At 31.3% G+C, this 23,227-nt stretch overlaps 3 protein-coding genes across 3 annotated transcripts; all 3 read left to right on the top strand.

Moving 5' to 3' along the window:
* The first annotated feature begins 239 nt into the window (after window positions 1-239).
* LOC140976426 (small polypeptide DEVIL 4-like) lies at window positions 240-695 on the top strand. Its single transcript, XM_073440565.1, has one exon. The coding sequence runs from the start codon at window positions 363-365 to the stop codon at window positions 537-539; it is 177 nt and encodes a 58-aa protein (XP_073296666.1). The 5' UTR covers window positions 240-362; the 3' UTR covers window positions 540-695.
* A 10,625-nt stretch (window positions 696-11,320) lies between these two features.
* On the top strand, window positions 11,321-14,038 carry LOC140977844 (transcription factor DICHOTOMA-like). Its single transcript, XM_073442578.1, has 2 exons — window positions 11,321-13,846; window positions 13,946-14,038. The coding sequence occupies exons 1-2, from the start codon at window positions 12,843-12,845 to the stop codon at window positions 13,950-13,952; spliced, it is 1,011 nt and encodes a 336-aa protein (XP_073298679.1). The 5' UTR covers window positions 11,321-12,842; the 3' UTR covers window positions 13,953-14,038.
* Window positions 14,039-18,548: 4,510 nt separating this feature from the next.
* On the top strand, window positions 18,549-22,002 carry LOC140976160 (uncharacterized). Its single transcript, XM_073440089.1, has 7 exons — window positions 18,549-19,108; window positions 19,191-19,322; window positions 19,598-19,959; window positions 20,177-20,921; window positions 21,010-21,106; window positions 21,196-21,250; window positions 21,565-22,002. Exons 1-7 carry the CDS (start codon window positions 18,637-18,639, stop codon window positions 21,628-21,630), a joined length of 1,929 nt encoding a protein of 642 aa, XP_073296190.1. The 5' UTR covers window positions 18,549-18,636; the 3' UTR covers window positions 21,631-22,002.
* The last annotated feature ends 1,225 nt before the right edge of the window (window positions 22,003-23,227 follow it).

Below are 23,227 nucleotides of genomic sequence, written 5' to 3'. Positions count from 1 at the left end.
ACATGAAAACCAAGAATGTGGCAGCAAAATAGAAAGAAATGATAAAACTTCATCCCCTTTTTACCCCTTGGGACCGACCAAGTATCCTGGATGATGACCCTAGCTAGCTTGCACTATTTTCTCTGTAGATAATGATGTCTCTCACAGAAGAAATGGGGCATTCATGGCTTCTTAGCTACTCTTTTCCTCATTATAAGAATCCCTTTTGCCCTTCATTTCTAACTCAACAAACATCAGTTATATTAATTTCATGCCATTTCCCTTCTCTGCCTCATGTTTTTTCATGCAAATATATATGTTAAAAATAGACCTAAATAAATATTATTTCATACTACCACTCTTTACTTTCTTGTTAGCTAGTTATGATTTGGTGCATTGATTTTGAAGAAATGGGAAGTAGTACTCCATCTTCATCGGATTTGAGAAGATCCAAGAAAAGATTGTCAAGCAGAAGATTGGGAAGATCTCTTAAGGAACAAAGAGGGAGGTTCTACATTATAAGAAGGTGTGTGGTGATGCTTATTTGCTGGCACGACTGATCGTGACTGCGTCGAAGATTCTATGCTACACTGGGTGTGGACGCTGGCTAATTTCCTGTTGGATCTTTAGAATTTTGTTCTTTCTTTGTATACTTGATTATTTAACTAGCTATGTTAATATATATGTACTTATATGTATAGATACAACTTGAGAAAGGGTTTTTCTCTTAATAATGTCATTTTTAAATAGTAATGATTTCCTATTTGCAATCATTTTTTAAGGTCTGTTACTAACCAAGTGAAGAACTCAAACTACAATCGAAATGAATCAACCGTTGGTGAAGAAAATTAAGTGGACGAGAACCATTTTCACTTGATGAAAATGGCATAAAAAATTTACTAAGTTTTATTAGTTATAATAAATCAAGATTTTTTTTCCTGAAATTGCTGAAATAATTTGTTGGAAAGTTACCTTTTTTTTTTACAGAAAAGCCGGTCAAAAAAAAAAGCTCCCTAGGAAAGGACATTAGTGCGTGTGAAAACTTACCCAAAGAGTCGTCAACCAAAGGAACTATACAATTCCTCATTTTCACATTATTTGGTACATATAATTCATATATAATTATAATTAAATAAGAAAATTTTGATCCGTCAGTAATCACAGATTTTTCTCTGTTTTTTTTTAGTTAAAATACATATTTTCTATTGTACTTGAGAGAGGGGCAGATTCTAAAATTGGATATGTAAATTAGCTTGATAGATTTTTGGTTTGCAAGTAATAAATTGATTTATTTCTCATATCCTCTAATTTTTGCTGGAGTTCACAATTTCAACAATGTTTTCGTCGTGTCAACTATGTCTGGTGTCATGCATGTTAGTATTTNTATATTTAGATAATTTATAATCAATAAAAAAATTTCACATGTGTAGTACTAATTTATAGGTCGTAAATTTATTTTATAATGATAATCTAAGTCGAAATATGCGATATACTAAATAGGAATTTTAATTTTAAAACTGATAATTTTTACTAATTTTTAGATTCTCGTTTGAATATATATTTCAATTGGTGACACATGAATCATATCATGGTACAATCAAAATAGAACAGTGTCCCACCCTATAATTAGCGCAGTTGGTGCCTATCTCTTGTGAAAATGCGTTTGTCTAATTGTATAGATGCTAAGGAGGGCAGTGGAAGATTTCATGGACTTACAACAATTCGGCCACAAATTGATGGATCAGTAGCAAATACATGTGACCCCTTTACTTAATTTTGTACTTTTTGCTAGCTCACACTATGCATTATAACTAGTTAGCCAAATTCTAAATTAAAGCTAGGGCGAAATGGACGCTTAGTTGGGTCAGAAAAAAAGTCCTGAAGTTTGAGATGAGTGACTTTTGTGATTTTTTCGTGCGTCAAGTTACTGACATTTTATTATATCATTTATTTGGTTAGATGTCGTAAAATAGGGACTTCAAATCTTAACGAGTAAGAGTATTATCTTCCAGTGAAAATACCACCAGTAAGCTGGCACACCACTCTCCAGACCATCGGGCTTAACAACTCAACTAATTGAACCAAAGTTGGTGTAACTCCTCATGTGTACACACGTCCACCGTTGCTTAGGGTATATAGGGCTCTACTGTCATGCCCCGAGCTCGGGCCTGCGCTTGCGTGACTGCACAATGAACTCTTATAACAACTACTTCGTATTCGTTCTCGTTTTACGAAAACGATTCATGTGATACCAAATTAAAAAATTAAAATGAGTTTATAATGGGCTTACAATGGACTTTATAGCAACTTGAGTTAATCATTTTCGTAAAACGAGAATGAATACGAAGTAGTTGGTATAGAGACCTATTGTGCAATCACGCAGGCTCGGGGCGTGACATCTACGTTGTCACAAATATAAGAAAATAAAGTTGTTCATGAGCTAACATCTAATTTTTTATTTAATGATAAACGTTTGATCTTTAACACATTAATTTTTAGTATTGATAACAAATGCAAAATTTATAAATTACATATTAACTCATTTATGTTAGATGTAGTTAAAATTTATTCCAATGTGTTGGGTAAAATATTTTTCCGTGCTAGGAAATCAATCGACACGTAGTTCTTGTGCAGCAATAAAATTTAAAATATTAAGGTTGCACATTTATTATCAACTATAACTTTTGATAAAATGTCAAAAACTCGGTATGATATCCAACAGAAACTGATCGAGTTCAGAAAAGTCGCCCTCCTAAATGAATAACTATTTCATCGTTATGGTATAATTTTTTAGGATATAACTTTAATATTCTGCAATATATACTACCTAAGACCAAGGTTCTAAAAAGCGTGAAGCGTCCCGAAGCGTGGATGTTGAGCTCCAAGCTTTTCAAGCTTAAGCGAGATTAGCACGAGCTTAAGCGTGAAAAAACGTTTTTTATCTTTAGTGTAATTGTAATTATCTCAAACCAATAAATAGATAAAATAATACATAAATATGATAAATTTAAGTATGATGCATTAATTTTCATATTTATAAAAGCAAAAAAATCTCAAAATTACAATCTTTATTTGTTTTGCAACTAGACCACATTAAAAAATGCTAAATATTTATCAAATCATTGTCACACACGCTTAATCATAATTAAAATTTAAAAATAAACATTTAAATTATAAACCTAATTTATTATTTTAAAATAAAAGACAAACATTCAAAATAAAAAAATAAAAAAATAAACATATGTGATTATTTGTGTTTAAGGACGCTTGATTAAACGCTTTAATTACGCTTAATTCGATCAAACTACAGTTTGACCGTTTTTTTTCGTTTTTATCCGAAGTGAGACGTTTTTATCGAACTTCAAGCTTAAACACGTTTAAACAGAGCCTAAACGAACTTTTTAGAACACTGCCTAAGACATGCTACCCTCCAAATTTGAATCGGGAAAACAATATTTGCGACTCGACCCTGGGAGACAACCTTTTCAATTTAGCCCCTATGGAGTGACAAATCTAGTGAGTGATGGTGTAGAGGGGCCCCTAAACTTATCACGAGCAGTGTACACGTGTTAGTATGATTGGTGAGCAGAATCCAGCTTTCAATTTCACGACCAACTTGTTTTGGGATCGATAGGACTTGCAATTAAACATGGACGACCTCACATGTTTAGTTTAAAACATTATTATTATTTGTTTTGGTAGTATATTAATTAGTAAAACTTTTATGCGATAATCTCACGAATCTTTATTTGTGAGATGGATCAATCTTATCGATATTCACAATAAAAAGTAATATACTTTTAGTACTAAAAATAATACTTTTCATGGATAACTCAAATAAGAGATCTGTCTCACAAAATACGATCCGTGAGACCGTCTGACACAAGTTTTTGCTTATATTTAATTCCCTGAGAATGTAAATCATCATGATATAGATCTAACGATCATCATTGTTCTATAATTTTTTTTTTATATTAGATCAAATATAAACCGTAAATTTGAGTTGAAGGTTGTCGTTTGGACGTGCATTGAAGATATTATCCACCATAACATTACATTAAATTTGTACGTTTTGCATGTGCAACAAATACAATTGGATATAGTCCCCTCCTCGTATTATAGGTGTATAATTTTGGTCCCACTTTCATTGGGACTATAAAACATGACCTAAACTGAGTTAACTCTCCAAGTTCCTTTTGAATGAGCAATGATTTTTTTTCCAAATTTTAAACTGTTTTTGAAATAAATTCCGGTGTGCATAAGAATTATATTCTCACTGAAAAAATATTTTTTTGTTATATTATTTATAATATTACAGAAATGGTAGCAATCTTTATTTTAGTGAACAAAAATTATTATTGTGTTGCTAACATATTTTATTAAGTGTGTACGTAGTTGATAGAAAGCCATTTTGAAGTAATAAGTTGCTGAAACATAATTTCGGACAACTTGGTTTTTAGCGAGCTGAAGTGTTTTGATGATATATCATAGTCCGATGATGAAAATGACCAACAACCAAAATGGTTGAACATAAAACTCAAATTGCTACAAGACATATTTTTGATTAGCTAGGCTTATTCGGATAGGTAAACTAATGGTTACATTCAGCATGGATTAGCTTGACATAACCAATAAACTCTAGTATTTTGGCCAACCATACCATCTCGGTTATCTAAATGGAATGATTTAGCATGTTTTACGAAGTTAAAACGATGATCTACAAATCATCTTTACAAGTTAAAGTCTGAATCTACAAAGCTCGTAAATTTTCAAACTCTGTATTTTAATACTCGAAATAGTACATGATAAATTTTCTAGTTTGTATGATATCTTATCCAAGAAATTCGAAACTTCAACATGATAAATACATGAATTTTGAAAATTTGTCCATGTATCAAGATGTATATTTCAATATAAAAAAATGTACAAGATNTATATTAAGGGTGTGTTTGGTTGATGTGATTAAATAAGGATAGATGAATAATCACATACTTATCTAATGTTTGGTTAAAATTTTAAGATATATTAATAATCATTTTGACCCGGTTTAAGACCTAATTTTATGATTAATTATTTGATTATTAATCTAACAAATTAAGTGGGATAAGTTATCAACACACCACAAATTACATTTTTATCCTCTTATCTCTTATGAAAATAAATATTTATTAAATTTTAATTTATTGTGTTTAATGATTACCATAATATTTTCAAATATATTTCTAATAAATATATTTAAATTAATTCTAATAAACATAAATTATAATTATAAATATTTAATTATCTATCAAATTATTTTAAGAATATTTATAATTATTTTAAGAAAAAACAATAATATTGTAATTATTACTAAAACTTTATTTAACATTAACATTCAAAATATTATTGCTATTAAAGTACATGCATATTTACAAATTTATTTCTAATGAATATATTTAAATTAATTTTAATAAATATAAATTATAATTATAAATATTTAATTATCTATCCAATTATTTTAAGAATATATATTTAATTAGCATTTGGTGCATTTTGATCATTACTATAAAATTTACAAAATTAATCCATCATTTTAAAATCATATCAAACACCATATTATTTATCCCACCATACTATTAATCTATATATTTCATTTTTTAATCACTCTAATTATTAATCATTTACTTATCCTATCACACGTACCAAACGAAGCCTTAGAATATTAAAAATTAGGGATTGATTAATATACGCTCCCTTTGGAAGCGCTGCATTCATACGTAGTTAAATCTGTTGACCGTTCACACAAACATTATTTAATAGAAAAAATGTTAGTATTTATAACCATCATGTCAGCTGCAAAAGACGCTGGAGATTATATTAAAAATAGCAATAATTAAAAATGAATTTTATAATATTTTTTATGATAGTGATGGTATGATCATTTAAAAATTCAAAAAGATACATAAATATAATTAAATACTTTTATTAAGATATATATATATTAGTTCTAGATAAACTTCAAATATACTCAAATAGATTTTTACGATATTTTTTAAATAAATTAATATGAAGTATTTTTGTAATTTTATAAGGTACCGTTTGGTTCATGGTATGAGATATATAGTATGAGGATAAATAATATTTTGTAATAATAAAATAAATAGAAAATGATAGTTAATATAGTGTTTGATTTGATTGATTAAATTTGAGATAATATGATATTATCATTTTGTCCTTGTTGAAAATATTAATAATATTATTTATTAAGGGTAATATCGTAATTTTATATTATTGATTTGATTGATGTGAGATAAATTATTACGAATTTGATTGATGTGAAATAAATAATTAATAATTTGATTGATCGAGATAAATAATACTTGTACAAAACAAGTGATATGATAGGACTATTTATATTAGTACTTAGAAGTACTTGAACCAAACGGTACCTAAGGGTATTTTTGGTTTATAAAAAATTACACGACGACTCCAAAAATAATTATATTTAAATCGAATCGAATCGACCAAAGTAGCCAATTTTTTAAAATAAAATTAACATTTTAATTTAATCGAATCGACTCTTTGAATTAACCAAATTTTGGTTAACCCTACGCCTCAGTATAAGTTAAAGTCTTTTTAATTTGTCTAATAAAGTCGTTTAAAACCAGACAATCTAATCAAGACTTAAAAAAATGGGATTTAATTTGGGTAAAAAAACTAGAAAAATAATGAATAGGAATGATCTACAATGAATTGGGCCTCGATCGTGAACTTGTCTAAAAATGACGTATATTTAACTAGCTATGAAAATTTTGCACACGATCAAAATTTTAATCATGCATATTGTTTTATCAAATCAAATGAGTTTGGTTTGTGTTAAGATTAGCATTTGAGTCTAACTCCACCTCAAAAGCTAGCTCAAATAGGAAAATTGTTCATGTCCATATATACAACTTTCAATAATTTAATTCAGTCGATGTGAGAAATTTAACACACCTCTCATGTCCATGAATAAACAATTGAAGCGTAAATTTTACAAGACATTAGCGGGTGACACATAGGAGGGCCCAATATGTAGCGTTGAGTTTATCGTTTATACCAAGTTAAGATCGAGGCAATGACCTAACTCTACCCCAAATAATAGCTCAAAGGGTGAGAATTGTATGCATCCTTATGCCATATACCAACTATATATGTCTATAACATCTTTTATAGCTTCTAGTTACATATATATTCATCACTTTTTGGGTCTAAATGATATCAAAATTCGAAATTTGACGATGGAAGTATTATACAAATTTAAATATTTGAATTATGTATATTTAACACAGTAACCGTAGTTTTGGATATAGTTGTGCACGATTAATTCAAAACTTAGAAAGAACGAAGAAAAAAATGTTCCAGAATGGGTGATTTGCATATCCAACAATATAACATTTATGTTATGCTAAATCTCTTTTAAAAAATGAGAGAACAAAAAATTCTAGTATGGTTTTAAACAAAAAGTCGCAAAGAAGTGTAATTGCTGACATGGTGGTCGAAGGTGGCTCTTGGATTGTTGTATGATTTTTTTTTAAAAAAAAATCGAGATACTTTGATATCACTGACTATGACTTTTGATAAAAATATTGCAACTGCTCGATACTATTAAATTTAATATGATTCATAGTTAATTGGATTCCAATTAAACGACCCCCCCCTCCTCATGTATATATGACTAACCCCACCAATTATATCAGATTCTTCGTCTTCTTCGAAGGTTTTAACTTGGAAGTGATAGCCATCGTCTGGCTATTACCTACTAAATATGATGTTACAAATGACTTATCAGGCAAGTGTATTTTCCATGTCTCGTTGCTTCCTAGTGAGCACCCAACAAAAATAAGACATGAACTACACTGATAAAATAGTAGTTTTTTCCTTTAATTTTACATGGAAACGAATGTTTATGTTATTTTTTTGGTCTAAATTTTTGTGTGGAAATGAATTTTAAAATATTATCACCTTTTATATTGTGTAAAAAAAACATTGAAATTTTTTATTTCGAAAATGCAAGACTTGCATCCACAGCGTGCGTTTATGTGTGCCGTTAAAAAATTATATAAACGACAGCGTGCATGAAAATGTGCGCCGTTAATATTTAGCGACGGTTGATTGAAAACCGACGCAATATTTATATTAGCGACGGTTTCTTTAAAACCGTCGCTAAATTAGCGACGGTTGTAGTCAAACTGTCGCTAACCTTAGCAACGGTTTAATACAACCGTCGCAACATTCAAATTAGCGATGGTTAAATTATAACCGTCTCTAATAGCGACGGTATACGTACGTCGCTATTAGCGACAAATTAACAACCGTCGCCATTAGCGACGGTTTAGCAAAAAACCGTTGCTAAAAGCGACGGTAAAACAAAAACCGTCGCAAATTGTCTTTAAATATCACCAGTCGACCCACATTCTACCACAACACTCCATAACACTTAAAATTTTTCTCTCTCAAGCAATTTAAATTTCAATTTAAGGTACGTTTTTTTGTTTCAATTTTTTTCAAATTTCGATTTAAGGTACGTTTTTTTGTTTCAATTTTTTGTAAATTTTTAAGTGTTAGTTAAGATGAATATTGTTATTATAGTGTACGTTTTTTTAAGATTTATTAAATTGTAAACGTAATTTTTTTTTATTGTAATAACAAGATTAGCGACGGTTATGCTTCGACTATCAACAGCGTGCGTAGGCGCGCCGCGAATAATAGTTTGTATTAACGGCGTGCTTATGCACGCCGCGGATAATCTTGAACTTTCAACAGCTTTCAACTTTGCAGCGTGCAATGTGCGCCGCGAAAAGCGAATTTGCGAGATGCGAAAAGCCATTTTTGTTGTAGTTAATAGGAATGAAGTACGCTTCAGGCAGCGATGACTGCTTACATGTTCCAAGTGATAGGGATAGAATTTTGTCCAAACAACATGGTGCAAACGAATCGAGCCGGCTTATGAGCTTTTTCATCCCTAGTCAAAATTATTTAAAACTGTAAAGTCGAGGACAACCAAGAAATATAAATTTGAGGCTTGTGTGGACGTCCATTTTTCCCAGGATATATATAAATTTAAAACCACTGGTATCGAAGCACAACGAAGCAGGGACGGAGCTAGACTATTTTCTGAGGTGTGGCGGATTTTTTTAAAGATAATTTCTCGTCAAAAATATTTAATAAATAATTATAAATTTTTTTTTTTTTAATGGCTACCTCCCTCCAAGTTTGTTGGGGTGCATGAAATATAACAAAAATGGGAAATTTCAATTATATCCTCAAAAAAATCATAAAAAAATTATATGATTAATTTAATTTAATATATGAAATCATGATGGTTTTTTCAATATTTTAATTTGATTATATACTTTAATTGAAATACAATAATTTTTTCGAATATTAAAAATTTATATTTAATCTAAATACTTATGAAATTAAACTCTTCAAAAATATGAAAGCATTAAAAATTACAAACAAAGGCATTTTAGTCAAGTTGTAATAAGTAATATTAATAAAAGGGTAAATTTGAAATGTTGTAGAAATTTTCGAATGATGATATTTTTTTATTAAATTTTTTTAATGGAGGTAGAAATATGTAAGATATATAAGTAAAAATGTTAATGGGTAGTTATTATTTTCAAATTTATTTGGATTTGTTTTTAATTATGATAAACCTCAAGCGAGGTAAACATTAATTATGAGAGGCAAAAAATCATATAAGAATTGGGATTTGGAAATTTATGAATATTAAGAAAAATGTGGGATTAGGAAATAATAAAAAACAAGTTTCGATATATATTTTAATTATTTTTTTTACTTTTTATACGAAAAATTTGTAAAGGAAATTTTTTTTTTATTTTTTTACTTTTTATATGAAAAATTTGTAAAGGAATTTATTTTTTTAAAAAAGGGGCAGAGTATGCATTCCATTTTTTTTACACCGTTATCTTCTAATGGAATTTGTTTATATTTTCTAAAAAATTCAATTCTTTAGCTATTCAAAGAATTCTTAATTTTTAAGTTTTAAATTAATCAATAATTAATCTTTTCCCGTTGGCTTTTAATGAAATATAAATATAATATTAAGATACTACTATTGAATAGTACTTATTAATCTATATTACATATTAAAACGCAACCCTCTCTTGATATTATCAAATTACACCAAAGTACTTTTTATTAATTAATAATTATAAATATCATATACATTTATTTAGTAGACTGTATATGCACAGCACTAATTATGATTAATTCTCATCCCAGAATAATAGTTTCACACTTCACCAAAAATTTTGAAAAAGAAAAAAAAAAGTGACATAAAGGGACATCACATGAAAAAGACCGAAAACACTATGTAATCGATTTACTTTGAACTCGCTTTAACCCGGTTTATGTATTATGATATGTTTCTACCTTTACGTATTGAATAATCCATTTTTATAATTCTACATAATATGCAAGTGAAGATAACGTTTAAGTTATCATGTTTTGAATTTTCGTCTTATAACTTGTCAAAAATAAATATCGATGTAGTAAATTTGTTTCTTTTGGTCTTATTCTGCTAGAAATCAGACATGACATCTCCAGACTCAACAATATATGATGTCGTATCGTTAATATCTAGTATAGGTCGTGACTCAAGGGAAATAAGACTAAAAATAAATTTAAAAAAAGTTTACTGTCCAACTTTGGATAACAAATCCAAATATAAACCAAATTGTAAGATGGATTTGAATGTTTTTCAAGAAAAAATTAATGTTAATTTTTTTTTTTATTATTATAAAAGACATAAAATCATTTCAATTTAATTTTATCCAAGTTTAACTGTGAGGATGTTTTCCTTTAATCAAATATATAAAATCTACATTCTCAGTCATCAAATCTATTTTTCAAATTCATGAAATCCAAAAATATTCAAATAATTGTGGTGCCTTTAAATAATATATTTGGGAAATAATAATAAAAATATAATTAATTTATAAGTGCCTCTACTGGCATGAAATTACAGGAAAGACTAAGAGGATAAATATTATTAAGATGTAAAAAAATTCAGGAAAAATAATTTTCTTGAATTAATCAGCACCCAGCCTAATGAAAAAAAACACTATGTTTATAGAATCACAAACCACCAAGTAAATCCTCGCTCTTTGAAAAAAGTCTGAAATTTGTTTACATTTTTTAAGCCAATAATTTCAAGAAAATTAAACTTGCATATAAAACACAAATAAAATTCAAGAAATATCCTCAGTAACATTTTAAAATAATAATTATTATAGTTTTAATAAATATAAGAACAGAGCTAAGCTACCAAGTAAAATTTTTCAAAATTAAAACACAAATACTCTAATTAGAGTTCATAATTTATTCATAATATTCAAAGTTTTATTTCAATAAATCAAGATTCAATATATATAGGCTTACCATTACCAATCAGCATGCCTTCTTCCCCGAATGCAAAAACCAACTTTTCTACCAAGCTGAAGCTTCCGTTCATGTCTTTTTTGGATCCTAATCCGCTTCAACCAACAGTTCAACAAGAACCCAGAAACGTAAACAAACCCATTGAAAATTTACAGATAAAACAAATCAGAAAGGAAAAAAAATGCAGCAAGAAAACGACAATTCAAGAATTAGGGTTTGCACAAGTTGTTTAAAAACCCCAGTCGTTCCTCCACCTCGATTCACACCGTAAAATGGCAGGGGAAAAAATCCCAAGAATCACAAGAGGAAAAGGCCTCTAAAGAAAAATTTATTATGCTTTTTCAAACTGAAAACAAAACAAAAGAATTTTGCACAATATTTTTTAACCATTACAGAGAAGGGAAAAAAAGCTGTAAAACGAACAGAAGAAAATTGTGAGTTGTTCACTGGCATACCAGAAATGGAGAGGTGGATGGTGGACATGACACGATGCTAATGGGGCCCCCCCTTATACATCAAGAATTGAAGTTAAATTTGTCCATTGCGTAGTGTTGTAAGCAAAGGTACGTACGTATTTAGTGTCTAAAATCTGCTCTAATCTCAGCTTTTTTTACACCATTCATGCAAAGGTCACACCTACAAAAAGCTCACGGCCCTTTGAAAACCTAAGGCTTGGATCTAAGTCACACACCAAAACTGTAATATGACTAAAGTTTCCAAGGCCCAGTTCGTCAATAGTGTTTGTATACTATATCTATCTGTTTGTATGTCTAAAATGTTAGGTTTTATGATGGTTGAAGCAACTTTATGTCAATCTTAAATTTTGCTATTCTTGCGTTTTAACTAAATAATGAACAAATCATGGGTTTGAGATTTGTTGCTGAAGTGGAGGATCTGTAGTTGCAGAACTGTAGATTACATTTGAAATCGACAAATAAATTTGTACTTCTTATAAAGTTGAAGATAAGTTAAAAAAAATGTATTTTTTTTTTATAACAATTAATACCGTATCTGGCGCATCTGAGTATTCTTGTTGGAAGTTTAAAGAAAAAGGGTCTAGCACTTTTACACCCAGAGAACCTAAACTCCCCCGTTTCATCATTTCTTCATCCTCCAATTTTTTTTACCTACGTACTCGCTAGCCTCGGACTCGGTTCTTTCTCAGGCAAAGTCGTTTTCCAGATTGCAAATAATTAAAGCCCGACAAAAAATTTCTAATCTTAGATCAGTAAGTAACAGCATGTTAAAAGGGGTGCTCCTCTCCTAGAACCCTTTCTATTCAGATCGAAGGTCGACAGTAAAAAACATTTGCTTATTTTTCGAGGACTACAAGGGTTTTTTTCTACAGTTTTTTGATTAAGATACAGCTTCGTGTCAGAAAATTGACTAGGGTTTACCTTTTGAATCTTTGACTCCCCACCCCCCACAGGAGAACAATGTTTGGCAAGAGCTCATACCTTTATCCTCCTCAGGTTTCACAGTCTCTTCAATCTCGTCGGTCTACTTCTGTCGTAGACATCGTTAATGGAGATGAAATTCTATTTCATGACCACCAACAGCAGCCAGACATGCTTTCCGGCCACTATTTAGCCACAAATGCGCCGTTTATTGAGACTTCAACCTTGTATAATCAAGATGTTGGTGGGAGTAATGAAGATCCTTCTGCCTTGGCCAACACATTTTCAACAAAGCAAACGGTGAAGAAAGATCGGCACAGTAAAATCGTGACGTCTCAGGGGCCGAGGGATCGCAGAGTCAGGTTGTCCATTGGCATAGCGCGAAAGTTCTTTGATCTTCAAGAGATGCTAGGTTTTGACAAGCCAAGTAAAACACTTGAGTGGTTGTTAACGAAATCGAAAGTAGCCATTAAAGATCTGGTTCATACAAAGAAGAGTTCTAGTGCTAAGAGCACTTCTTCTCCTTCTGAATGCGAAGTAGTGTTAAATGGTGAAGCTTTGGAATATGGGAGTTGTTTATTACCTGCGGATTCAAAGAGAAAATCAGTGTGGATGAATGCTAACCAATGTAAAGGAGCTAAAAATCCAATACAGAGTGCGTCATCTCTAGCTAAAGAATCGAGGGCTAAAGCAAGAGCAAGGGCTAGGGAAAGAACGAAGGAGAAAATGTGCATCAAGAAGCTAAATGAATCAAGAAACATGAACAATTTGTTTGAAGTTTTCAGACCATCGGCATCTAGTAGCCAGCCTATTATTCATTGTCCCATAACCAATGAAGCTACTGCTGCCACAGTAGCAGCAACTGAACACATAATTCAAGAATCAAATGTCGTTAAAAGGATGCTGAAGCACCATACTTCGTTCTTCGGGTTTCATTGCAGTCTCCCATCTCCTAATATCAATGAGAATTGGGATGTTAGCAGTTTAACCTCACAATCCAACTTTTGTGACATTTTGGATCAGCAGCACAAGTTCATCAATAGGTAAATCTATTTTCTAACCAGTTAATTCGGTTCGGTAAAGATAATGCGTATATATATCAGATCACAAGTGATTTCTCACGTCAATTTGTTTATATACAGATCTTGAAACATGTAAGAATCTTTTGGCATCTGTGCTGATTAAGATCAGAATTGTGTAGTTCGCCCGTGCTACAAGTGAATGTAAGATTTACCACATGAACTTCAATGATTAATCTTGAATCTTTACGATAAAAATGTAAAATATTTTGTCTGGATTAATATATATATATATATAATCTGCTGTGTTTTATTGGTCACCAATCTCTTCTTATTTCAAATATCATTAATGGTGTCTACCCCATACGTGGATATGGCTGGAACATGATAATCAATGCCCAAACTGAAACACTTTCAGTTGTCTTCGTCACTGCAATTCTCAATTTTGTGCAGGTGAGATGCCATTTTTTGCGATTGAATAAATGACAATTTTTGTCGTTATTTTAAGAAATAAAAGCAGACAATGACTTAAGAACATTAAAATTATCTATGTTACAACTAATTAAAAATCATAATTACACTGAAAATCATGTCAAGAATATATAAATATCAATTTAGTTATTTTGGAAAACTTTTTGACCAAAGTGTGAATTATTTCAAAGGTAACTAAGAAAAACACTGACGCTTGCATTCTGATAAGATTGGTCTATTTAGAGTACAACATCAGAATTCACATGCTTAAAGATATTCATTTTTTTTCATGATAAGATGTTCATTTCGAAAAGTTAATTTAGTTATATATATATTGATTGATAAAGTCATGTTGACAGTTTAAAAGTTAATGTAACATAATACACATTTTTTTTTAATCCCACTATCATTTTTGGAATTAAAGGATGATAATTATAACATTAATATTGTAAATCACTGCTTTACTTTCTATATATTTATACATGTTCAAGAAGTTCAACAAAACAAAAATCTTGGTTTTCCTTTTCAGAGATACAATATCGAAATCATGACGTATCTTCACAAAGACTTTTTAATTTATGAACATATTTAGGGAGTGTTTGCAACAACTTCTGCTTTTAAAAAATTGATTATATTTATAGATTACAAAAAAATTGAGAAAAAACAGAAGTGAAAAGCTGAAAATCTAAAGTGAATATATAGAGTTTGATAAGTAAGTGATTATATACTAACTTTTTATCAAATCTTTTTGTAGAAGCATAACCACTATCTCACTAGTGGATTTCAATTAAATTAAACAGAAGCTAACAAATTATATGGGTTTAAAAAATACACAAAATCGACATTTTTAAAGTCAAAAGCTAATAATCACTTTTTCAGTGATTCCCTTAGTTTCGAAGTAAATATGATTTTTCAAAAAACTGAGACATGCCCACAAATTTCTCCAGTCTTTTAAATCTATCTGAAGTGTATTATAAACGAAGAGCTGCTTACCGAAAAATTCGGCATGTTACATAGTTTTGATAATTTGTTATGTTATTTAGGGTTGGACGTCGTGATTCTTGACGATATGCAATATTGTTCCATTCTTGGTCTTCTTGTTAACGTACTTTTCCAGTGTTAGCATTCTACACAAAGCACTTAGCATTCTACGCAAAACACTTTGAATACGAAATCCGACCAAGTAGTTTTAAATTCTTCGTTTGGAGGACAGGAGAACAATTTTCACTGAAGATTCTTTATTATATATGTTTCGAAACCATGGATGCACCAAAATAAAGATTTAAGACATACTCAGGCTAGCTCAAAATCAATATGTTTATGCGGTAAATATATTTCGGATGTCGGCAAAACAAACTGATAATGAAACAAGATGTATACTATAGGTACATGTTTTGATCACTTCTCGAGGAGGGTATATGTCCAAGAACTGCTTCAAATGTTTTGACCATAGGATAGTGTTAGAAATTATGAGATTTGTACCTTAAAACTTACAAACAAATAGGACCAGGAAATTTGTCGAGGGTGTCGATTTGTAGTACCTTTTCTATTGCCTCCCATGATTCCAAGTGACAGAATATAGAGTGCGGTTGTGTAAGTTTTCTTCAAAACTTTCAGAATAAGGTGTGTCATAACGCGCAAAAGATTAAGAAATCGAATTTATACCTAATTTTAACAAGTCAGAGGACGGAAATATAAAATTATAATGACAACTTATATGACTAAATCTGACATTTTTCTCATATCTATGCGTGGGTACTTCATGATCTCAGTGACTAATTAATTTAAATTTCCCCTTTAAAGATATGTAATCAAACTACCTGGAGCATGGAAACTGAGCCTTCATTTGATGCAGATCGCTCTTCATCTTGCTGAATATACCAGTAACTCTTCGGGCCTAAAGATAAAAAAAACCAGTCTGTTAATAATAAATTTAGACTTATAATATGTGAAGAGAGATATTTACATTATCTTTTCCTAAAAGTAAAATAAATTCAAATCATGGAATGCTGTGATGCAAAAAGGGTACATGAAATCTAAAGCAAAAGGTACAAAATCTGACCCAAAAATTTCACAGAATTGAATAATACATGTTCAATAACAAAATTCTCCCACCCCGTAGAGGTAATTATTCCAGTAATAATAGCTGTATTTAGAAGGCCTCAAACCTTTTTTTTCTTTGGGTTGATATGATCTGAAGAGACGTGATTGCAGGATAGGAGCGGGGAATACTACAAAAAATACTACGATGAAATCGAATGATTTATCTACATTTCGGTCATTAAATTCTTGAATGACAATTTATTTTATTTGTTTATTTCTTGACATGGATCCATGTGTCAAAGTTTGACTCGACAATGAGGTTTTTTTAATGTTTGTAGACTGATAATTCTACGAATTTTTGTTTCAAGGAATGGGGTGCGGGAAATCTGGAAGATCGGGGATTGTTGGTAGGTGAAAAGATATACGACCGCCCAAAAGATCTTCAAGTTCTCCATTTCGGTTCATTTTACACTAATTTATACTAGCAATTAGTTATATATTATATGAATATTATTGTATATTAATGCACATATTTGGATGTCAAATTTTGATTTAGTTATAATATTTATAAAATTAAATATGACTTTATAGCTATGAAATATGAAAATCTAAGCACGATCAATTATACAAAATAAATATATAAATAAATAATAATTTAATAAATAAAAAACAATAAATTTATTTTTTTGAAAATCCAAGAACAAAATTATATGTTAGAGCCAAATGTGTGAGAGGTAATTTTGAAAATAAGAATTTTTTTTTACCAAATTTAGTTAGANTATATATGAGATTGTCTTAGAAGAGACTAACTCATAATATAATGTGTATAAATTAACAAATTACTAAAATCATTATATGAATTGATAAATTCTGAATTTATTTTTAATATAATAAATTGATATTTCTGCATTGTTGTTCATTTTTCACCGTACGTTTAGCAAACCCAAAATATACTAATTTAAGAATATGTATCATGTGAAACTGTCTCACACATGAATGGCCGATTCAGTCCATACTAACAATGAAAATTAATATTTATGACATAAAAATTAATATTTTCATTCAAAACAACATATATTGCACAATATTTATTCATAACATAATTAAAAAAAATTGATACATTTGCAATAAAAATAATACTTTGGACATAAAAATTAAAAAATTCATGACTTATGTTTAAGATCTGTCTCATAAAGTTGATTGTAAAACAGTATCACATGAGTTTTTGCGCTAATTTAAAGGTTTTTTTTAAAAAAAATTTATTTTATTTTATATATTCTAGCTAGACTCAATAAGCTTAATTTATAATTATTGACATCTACAGTGACTGAAATTGATAAAAACCTACTCAAGTTTTTCTTTGGAGAGCACTACTTTTGGTTGTTTGATTAATAATTTTATTAAACGGAGATTGGAAGATGTTCATTCCAGTACGTTGATTGAACGAGTCTTTCCAATGTACTTATGTTCTTATTTACACGCACCTTGAAAAACTTTTCAGAAGGTCGCATATCTCATAATTGTCTCATGTCAAGCAAACACGCTTAACTATGGAGTTTTTAAGTGATGAAATATCGAAATGAAAATGCACTTTGTTAGTATGACCAATACTTATCAAATCTTTAATTATTACTCAAATGTGCAATCTCTTACATGCACAGTTTTGGAATCTCGTTCAATCTTGGACGGGGTATCGCAATATACACCACTTATATAATTTGGGAGTTCACCTTGTTTAGAGCTTTGTCAAACCAATTAACAAATATCGATGACTTGTATTTCGTGACACTAAAATCCTAAATTTGGGACAAATCCTTAAGATCGTGATCCCCTCCAATAACTAAAAGAAATCGATTAATAAGTATATTTTAAGGGAGCGTGGATATCTGATTAATATATCTCTTTTTTTTATATTTTTATTTTCTTTAGTTATTAACTCCCATCAGTTTGATTGGTAGACCACCATATACTACACCAACACACGATTAGACCAACTGGACTCTAATTATTACATGCGGGATATGGAACTCTCTTGGTCCACTGGGTCAACATTTAGACTTTAAAGCCCAAATTAGAAGTTGGACCGGCCACTGAAATATCTAATGGGCACAATAGTATGATAAAACCTGGCCCAAAATTATTATTAAATTTATTTTTATGTATTATTCCTAAAACCACTTCTATATAAAGTTAAAAATGTTCCGGCAAAGTACAGTGAAAATCTTGTGCGTGACTGCTGTTTCTCAAGAAAATACAACCGCTCCCCTCCCAATTCTCCGAACCCCAATCGAGTGGCGGGGATGGACCCTCGCCGCGTTCCACGGGCCGCCAGCGACCCTAAAGTTCGGCACGTCGGGTTCTTCGCTCCGGGGGCTGCACACGATCGATCTCAATCGGGTCCACCCGACCCGACATCCTCGTCGCCTCCTGTCTCCAACATCTCACCCTCCAGCAACTCCTTGTCACCGGTCATGATCCCGCCGCCGCGCCTTCTATCTGCGGATCTCTCCCGCCGCTTCCCTCAAGGGACGCCTTTATCTCATCTACACGCCGCTCGAGCTAGGGATTATTCTTCGATTCCGGTTGGAAGTTATAATCCGTCCGAGTTTATATCTCCGACGGCGACTACGGAGTTCTCAGAGGACCTCATGTCTCCTAAACGGGGCCTCAGGAGTGGTTCTGGGAAATTCGCTACTTCATTGCCAGCTGGGGGATTTGATATGGCGGCTGTGAAGCAGAAGAGTGTAGCGAATTTGACTACTGATTTTATAGGTTTGTTGTGTTTTCTGAATTTTATACTTATTCTGATAATCATTAACTTGAGTTTATGGTTTGAGTTCTGTGCTGAAAATAGATGGAGAGTCAAGTGTGGAAGTGCGGAAAGAGCTGGGCCCTGCTAGTGGAAAGACATCAAAGGAGAAGACTACAAAGGCTGAGAGACGTGCTATTCAAGAGGCTCAACGAGCGAAAAAGGCTTCTGATAAAGGTGAATGGTCAATATTTATATTGGAGACTAGTAGTTAGTTGATTATCAGTTTGGTTGATGTATTGAATTCTGAGCCAGTGGTGTCATTCAATGTTTTGGTTTGGTGCTGTAGTTTTCCTAGCCATATTCTGCTGCTCTACCATTTTTATTTTTATTATTTTTTTATTTTTTGGTGAGTAGTGGTCTATTTTAGGTCAATTTTGTCAAACATATGAACGATCCAGAAATGTTTCCATCATATGCTTATTGTATCTCAGAATACTGCATTTTTCCAGGTGGAGGAGGTGAGGCATCTGCTGCGGCATCTGGGGTCAATTCTGCAAATGCCAATAAGGCTGTGAAGGTTGTTCCACTGAAGAAAGATGGCTCTCTGGTTGCATCTTCTGAGAAAAAACGTGGTGATCGTCAGCCAGATAAAGATAGGAAGAAAGATGTCACTCATCCAAGGACAAGGATGCAGTTTGATGATGAAAATAGAGTCGAGAAGGCAAAGAAGCGTTCAGTAGTAAAACAAATAGAGGCAAAAAACAGAGTTGAACTATTTAGGCATCTACCACAGTACGAACATGGAACACGGCTTCCTGATCTCGAAGCGAAGTTCTTTCAATTAGGTCCAGTTCATCCTTCTGTTTACAAGGTAACTCTTGAGTTAATTGTATTAATTTACCCATCTGGACATTGCTCAAAGGAAGTACCTTGGAGAACAAGAGTGTGGATTATATTTTCACGTGATCTTGTTTGATAACAAACATTACTAGGAAGAAATAAATTTAACTATTTTCCATGATATAAAGTAAAATAATTAAATACAATTCTCGATGCACTTTACCCTGTTCTGACTTTGTGCTTGTCAGGTTGGTCTGAGATATCTAGCTGGGGAAATATCTGGCGGCAATGCACGTTGTATTGCTATGCTTCAAGCATTTCAAGAATCTATCAAAGATTACACTACGCCACCCGAGAAAGCCCTTATTCGGGACTTGACTACAAAAATAAATGGTTATGTCTCTTTTCTGATTGAATGCAGACCCCTTTCAATCAGCATGGGGAATGCTATTAGGTTTCTTAAAACTCGAATTGCAAAAATATCTTTGACCCTCTCAGAGTCAGAGGCTAAAGCGAGTCTTATTTCGGATATTGACCGTTTTATTAGTGAGAAGATAACTCTAGCAGACAAGGTAATTGTGAAGCATGCTGTGACAAAAATTAGGGATGGTGATGTTCTTCTCACATATGCATCGTCATCTGTTGTCGAGATGATATTGTCACATGCCCAAGAACTTGGTAAACAGTTCCGAGTTGTAGTGGTGGATTCTCGTCCAAAGCTCGAAGGCCAGAAGTTACTTCGTAGGCTTGTGGAAAAGGGTATTAGTTGTGCATATACTCATCTAAATGCGGTTTCTTATATCATGCATGAAGTAACTAGAGTACTTTTGGGTGCTTCATCGGTATTGTCTAATGGGACGGTTTACTCGAGGGTTGGCACTGCATCTGTTGCTATGGTTGCTCATCAATTCCGGGTCCCGGTCTTGATTTGTTGTGAAGCATACAAGTTTCACGAAAGGGTTCAACTTGATTCGATTTGCTCTAATGAACTTGGTAAGGAGACATATTGGATGGCCTACTAAAGTGATGGTAGCATACCCAATTTCTAACTTAATTCTAATGATATCACGTTCCATCGCAGGTGATCCTGATGCTATTGCTAGGGTTTCTGGTAGAAAGGAAATCAGTTACTTGAATGGCTGGGTGAAGAGTGAGAATCTACAGATTCTGAATCTGATGTGAGTGATTTTGTTCTTGAATCTTGACTCTATTTTTTAACTGTGCTGTTGATTGTTGCTGTGCTGACCTTTTGATTTTATTGTTCTAGCTATGATGCGACACCTTCAGATTATGTTTCAATGATTATCACGGACTATGGCATGGTAAAGTTGTTGCTTTACTGCCTGTAGGTTGAGTTATAAATTATGTGATTATACTGTCAGGTTTCACCAGAAAATTGCTTTCCCCTACAAGAGTTCAGATTATAGTTGCGTCATATAGATAGTCGCTTCACCGTGATGACTATATATCTTTGATTATCTATCATATCATTTAGTCCAAAAATGTTGTTCACGAGTTCCCTGTCTTTAGGCTTCACGACAGCATGGAATAGAGTGTGGATCATCGACTAATTTATGCAATATTTACTATGATATGTGCCATTTATGCTAATAAGCTGTTGATGTTTATAATTTAGATCCCACCCACGAGTGTTCCTGTTGTTGTGCGCGAATACGGCAGAGAAAACTTATGGATGCAGTGAGGGTTCTGGCTTTCAGATGAGAAGCAGTTTTGATCCCCCAAGCAGCAGCTTCACATTTTCAGTTCTTATTATATTCCCTTTTGGAATAATAACCTTGCAATGTCTCAGGCCAAGAATTGATATTTTTTGGGTTACTGATTCAATTTTTGACCCGACTCCGTGAAGAGTGCAAATGATCCGCCTCTCCGAGCAGTTTTTGGATATCTCGACTAGCTCCATAGAAATGCTTAAGAGTTTGTTTAACTTCCCTGTATTGTCCTAAATTTGTTACATTGGATTTTTATTTTTTATTTTTTGGGTTGAAGAAAAATTGGTGTCTGGGTGGGCTAGAAGCCAAGAATGCTCTTTGTTTATTTATTAATAAATTTTCAATTTCACTTTGACAATTCATGGATACATTGATGCGCTTAGTTTTTATGATTATAATTAAAGACTCTAATTTTTATTAGAAGAGATTTGTTTACAACCCAAAAAAANTAAGTTATTTATATTTTATCATGTTTTATTGGTTAATCATTTTCATAAAATACCTAAAAAAATTAGGCGTGCAAATATAACTTGGTAATTATATATATTTATCAAGTAGGGTGATAGAATCAACTCATGGTCATTCCGTGCCACTATCTTTTGTCGCCAACATTTTCACCACTATTATTCCCAAATATATATACGATAAATTTTTTTCCCACGAAGCATCTATATAATAATATAAACTTACCAAGAAAAATAAAAATAAATATTTCTTGACGCAATAACAGTGAAATTCGTTCATGTTCACAAGAGCAACCACAATTCCTCAAATATTTCTTCCAAATGTTTTTGGACGTATTGGTTCACATTATCAATCAAATATCTCACACTACACGATTAAATATCTCACCAACCAAATATTTATGGTCACACTATCATTTTATTACTCTTCATTTATTTTAAATGATTTATATTTTTAAAGTTTATTTTAAATTTAATTAATTTCATTTAAAAAAATTTACGTATTTTCATTTAATATTGAATTTATGTATATATTTTGACAACTATCTAGTGCAATTAATTTAATATTAAAATTTTGTTTTAAAAAATGGTACACAACATTAAAACATGCATTACACTGATATTTTTGTTGACTCGTTGAAATTTTTATTTATTTTGAATAAAAATTTGGTACGATGTTTTTCTCTAGTACAAGGAGTGATTTGTTTTAGAAGGTTGAAATAAATGAAAATAAGATAGTAAAATAATGTATTTGTAGAATATTTTTTTTAAAAAAATAAATGTTTATTTCAATTTTCATTTCGAAAACAGAAATGGAAATGAATTAAAAAAAATTAAAAAAAAAAAAGTGCCCAGCAACAGTAGGTAGGCTCGATGAAAGCTGCTGGGCGTGCAGCGTGGGCTTCATTCTGCACCATTTTGTCCATTTTTCATTTTATTTTTTAATTTTTTTTAGGTGTCCGGGACATTTTCTTTTTTTTTTTTTTTATGGTGAAAACTCTTGTAATTTTTTGAGAACGAAAAATGTCTTTTATTAGAAGATCAATCAACCAAAAAGAAAAAGAACCATCCTCCCAAACAAAAGAGTAATGAGACGAAGAAGCAA

This window comes from Primulina huaijiensis, chromosome 5, assembly GCF_012295235.1.
Source record: "Primulina huaijiensis isolate GDHJ02 chromosome 5, ASM1229523v2, whole genome shotgun sequence".
NCBI classification, from domain to species: Eukaryota; Viridiplantae; Streptophyta; class Magnoliopsida; order Lamiales; family Gesneriaceae; genus Primulina; species Primulina huaijiensis.
Note: the sequence above shows the minus strand (reverse complement) of the source record. Positions and strands in the feature narration are given on the sequence as shown.

Bases quoted from the DNA above. Each gene is read 5' to 3' on its own strand.
- LOC140976426 (XM_073440565.1), top strand. From the start codon at position 363: ATGATTTGGTGCATTGATTTTGAAGAAATGGGAAGTAGTACTCCATCT.
- LOC140977844 (XM_073442578.1), top strand. From the start codon at position 12,843: ATGTTTGGCAAGAGCTCATACCTTTATCCTCCTCAGGTTTCACAGTCT.
- LOC140976160 (XM_073440089.1), top strand. From the start codon at position 18,637: ATGGACCCTCGCCGCGTTCCACGGGCCGCCAGCGACCCTAAAGTTCGG. The intron at 20,922-21,009 runs GTAAGGAGACAT...GTTCCATCGCAG, and splicing joins GATTTGCTCTAATGAACTTG to GTGATCCTGATGCTATTGCT. The intron at 21,251-21,564 runs GTAAAGTTGTTG...TTTATAATTTAG, and splicing joins TTATCACGGACTATGGCATG to ATCCCACCCACGAGTGTTCC.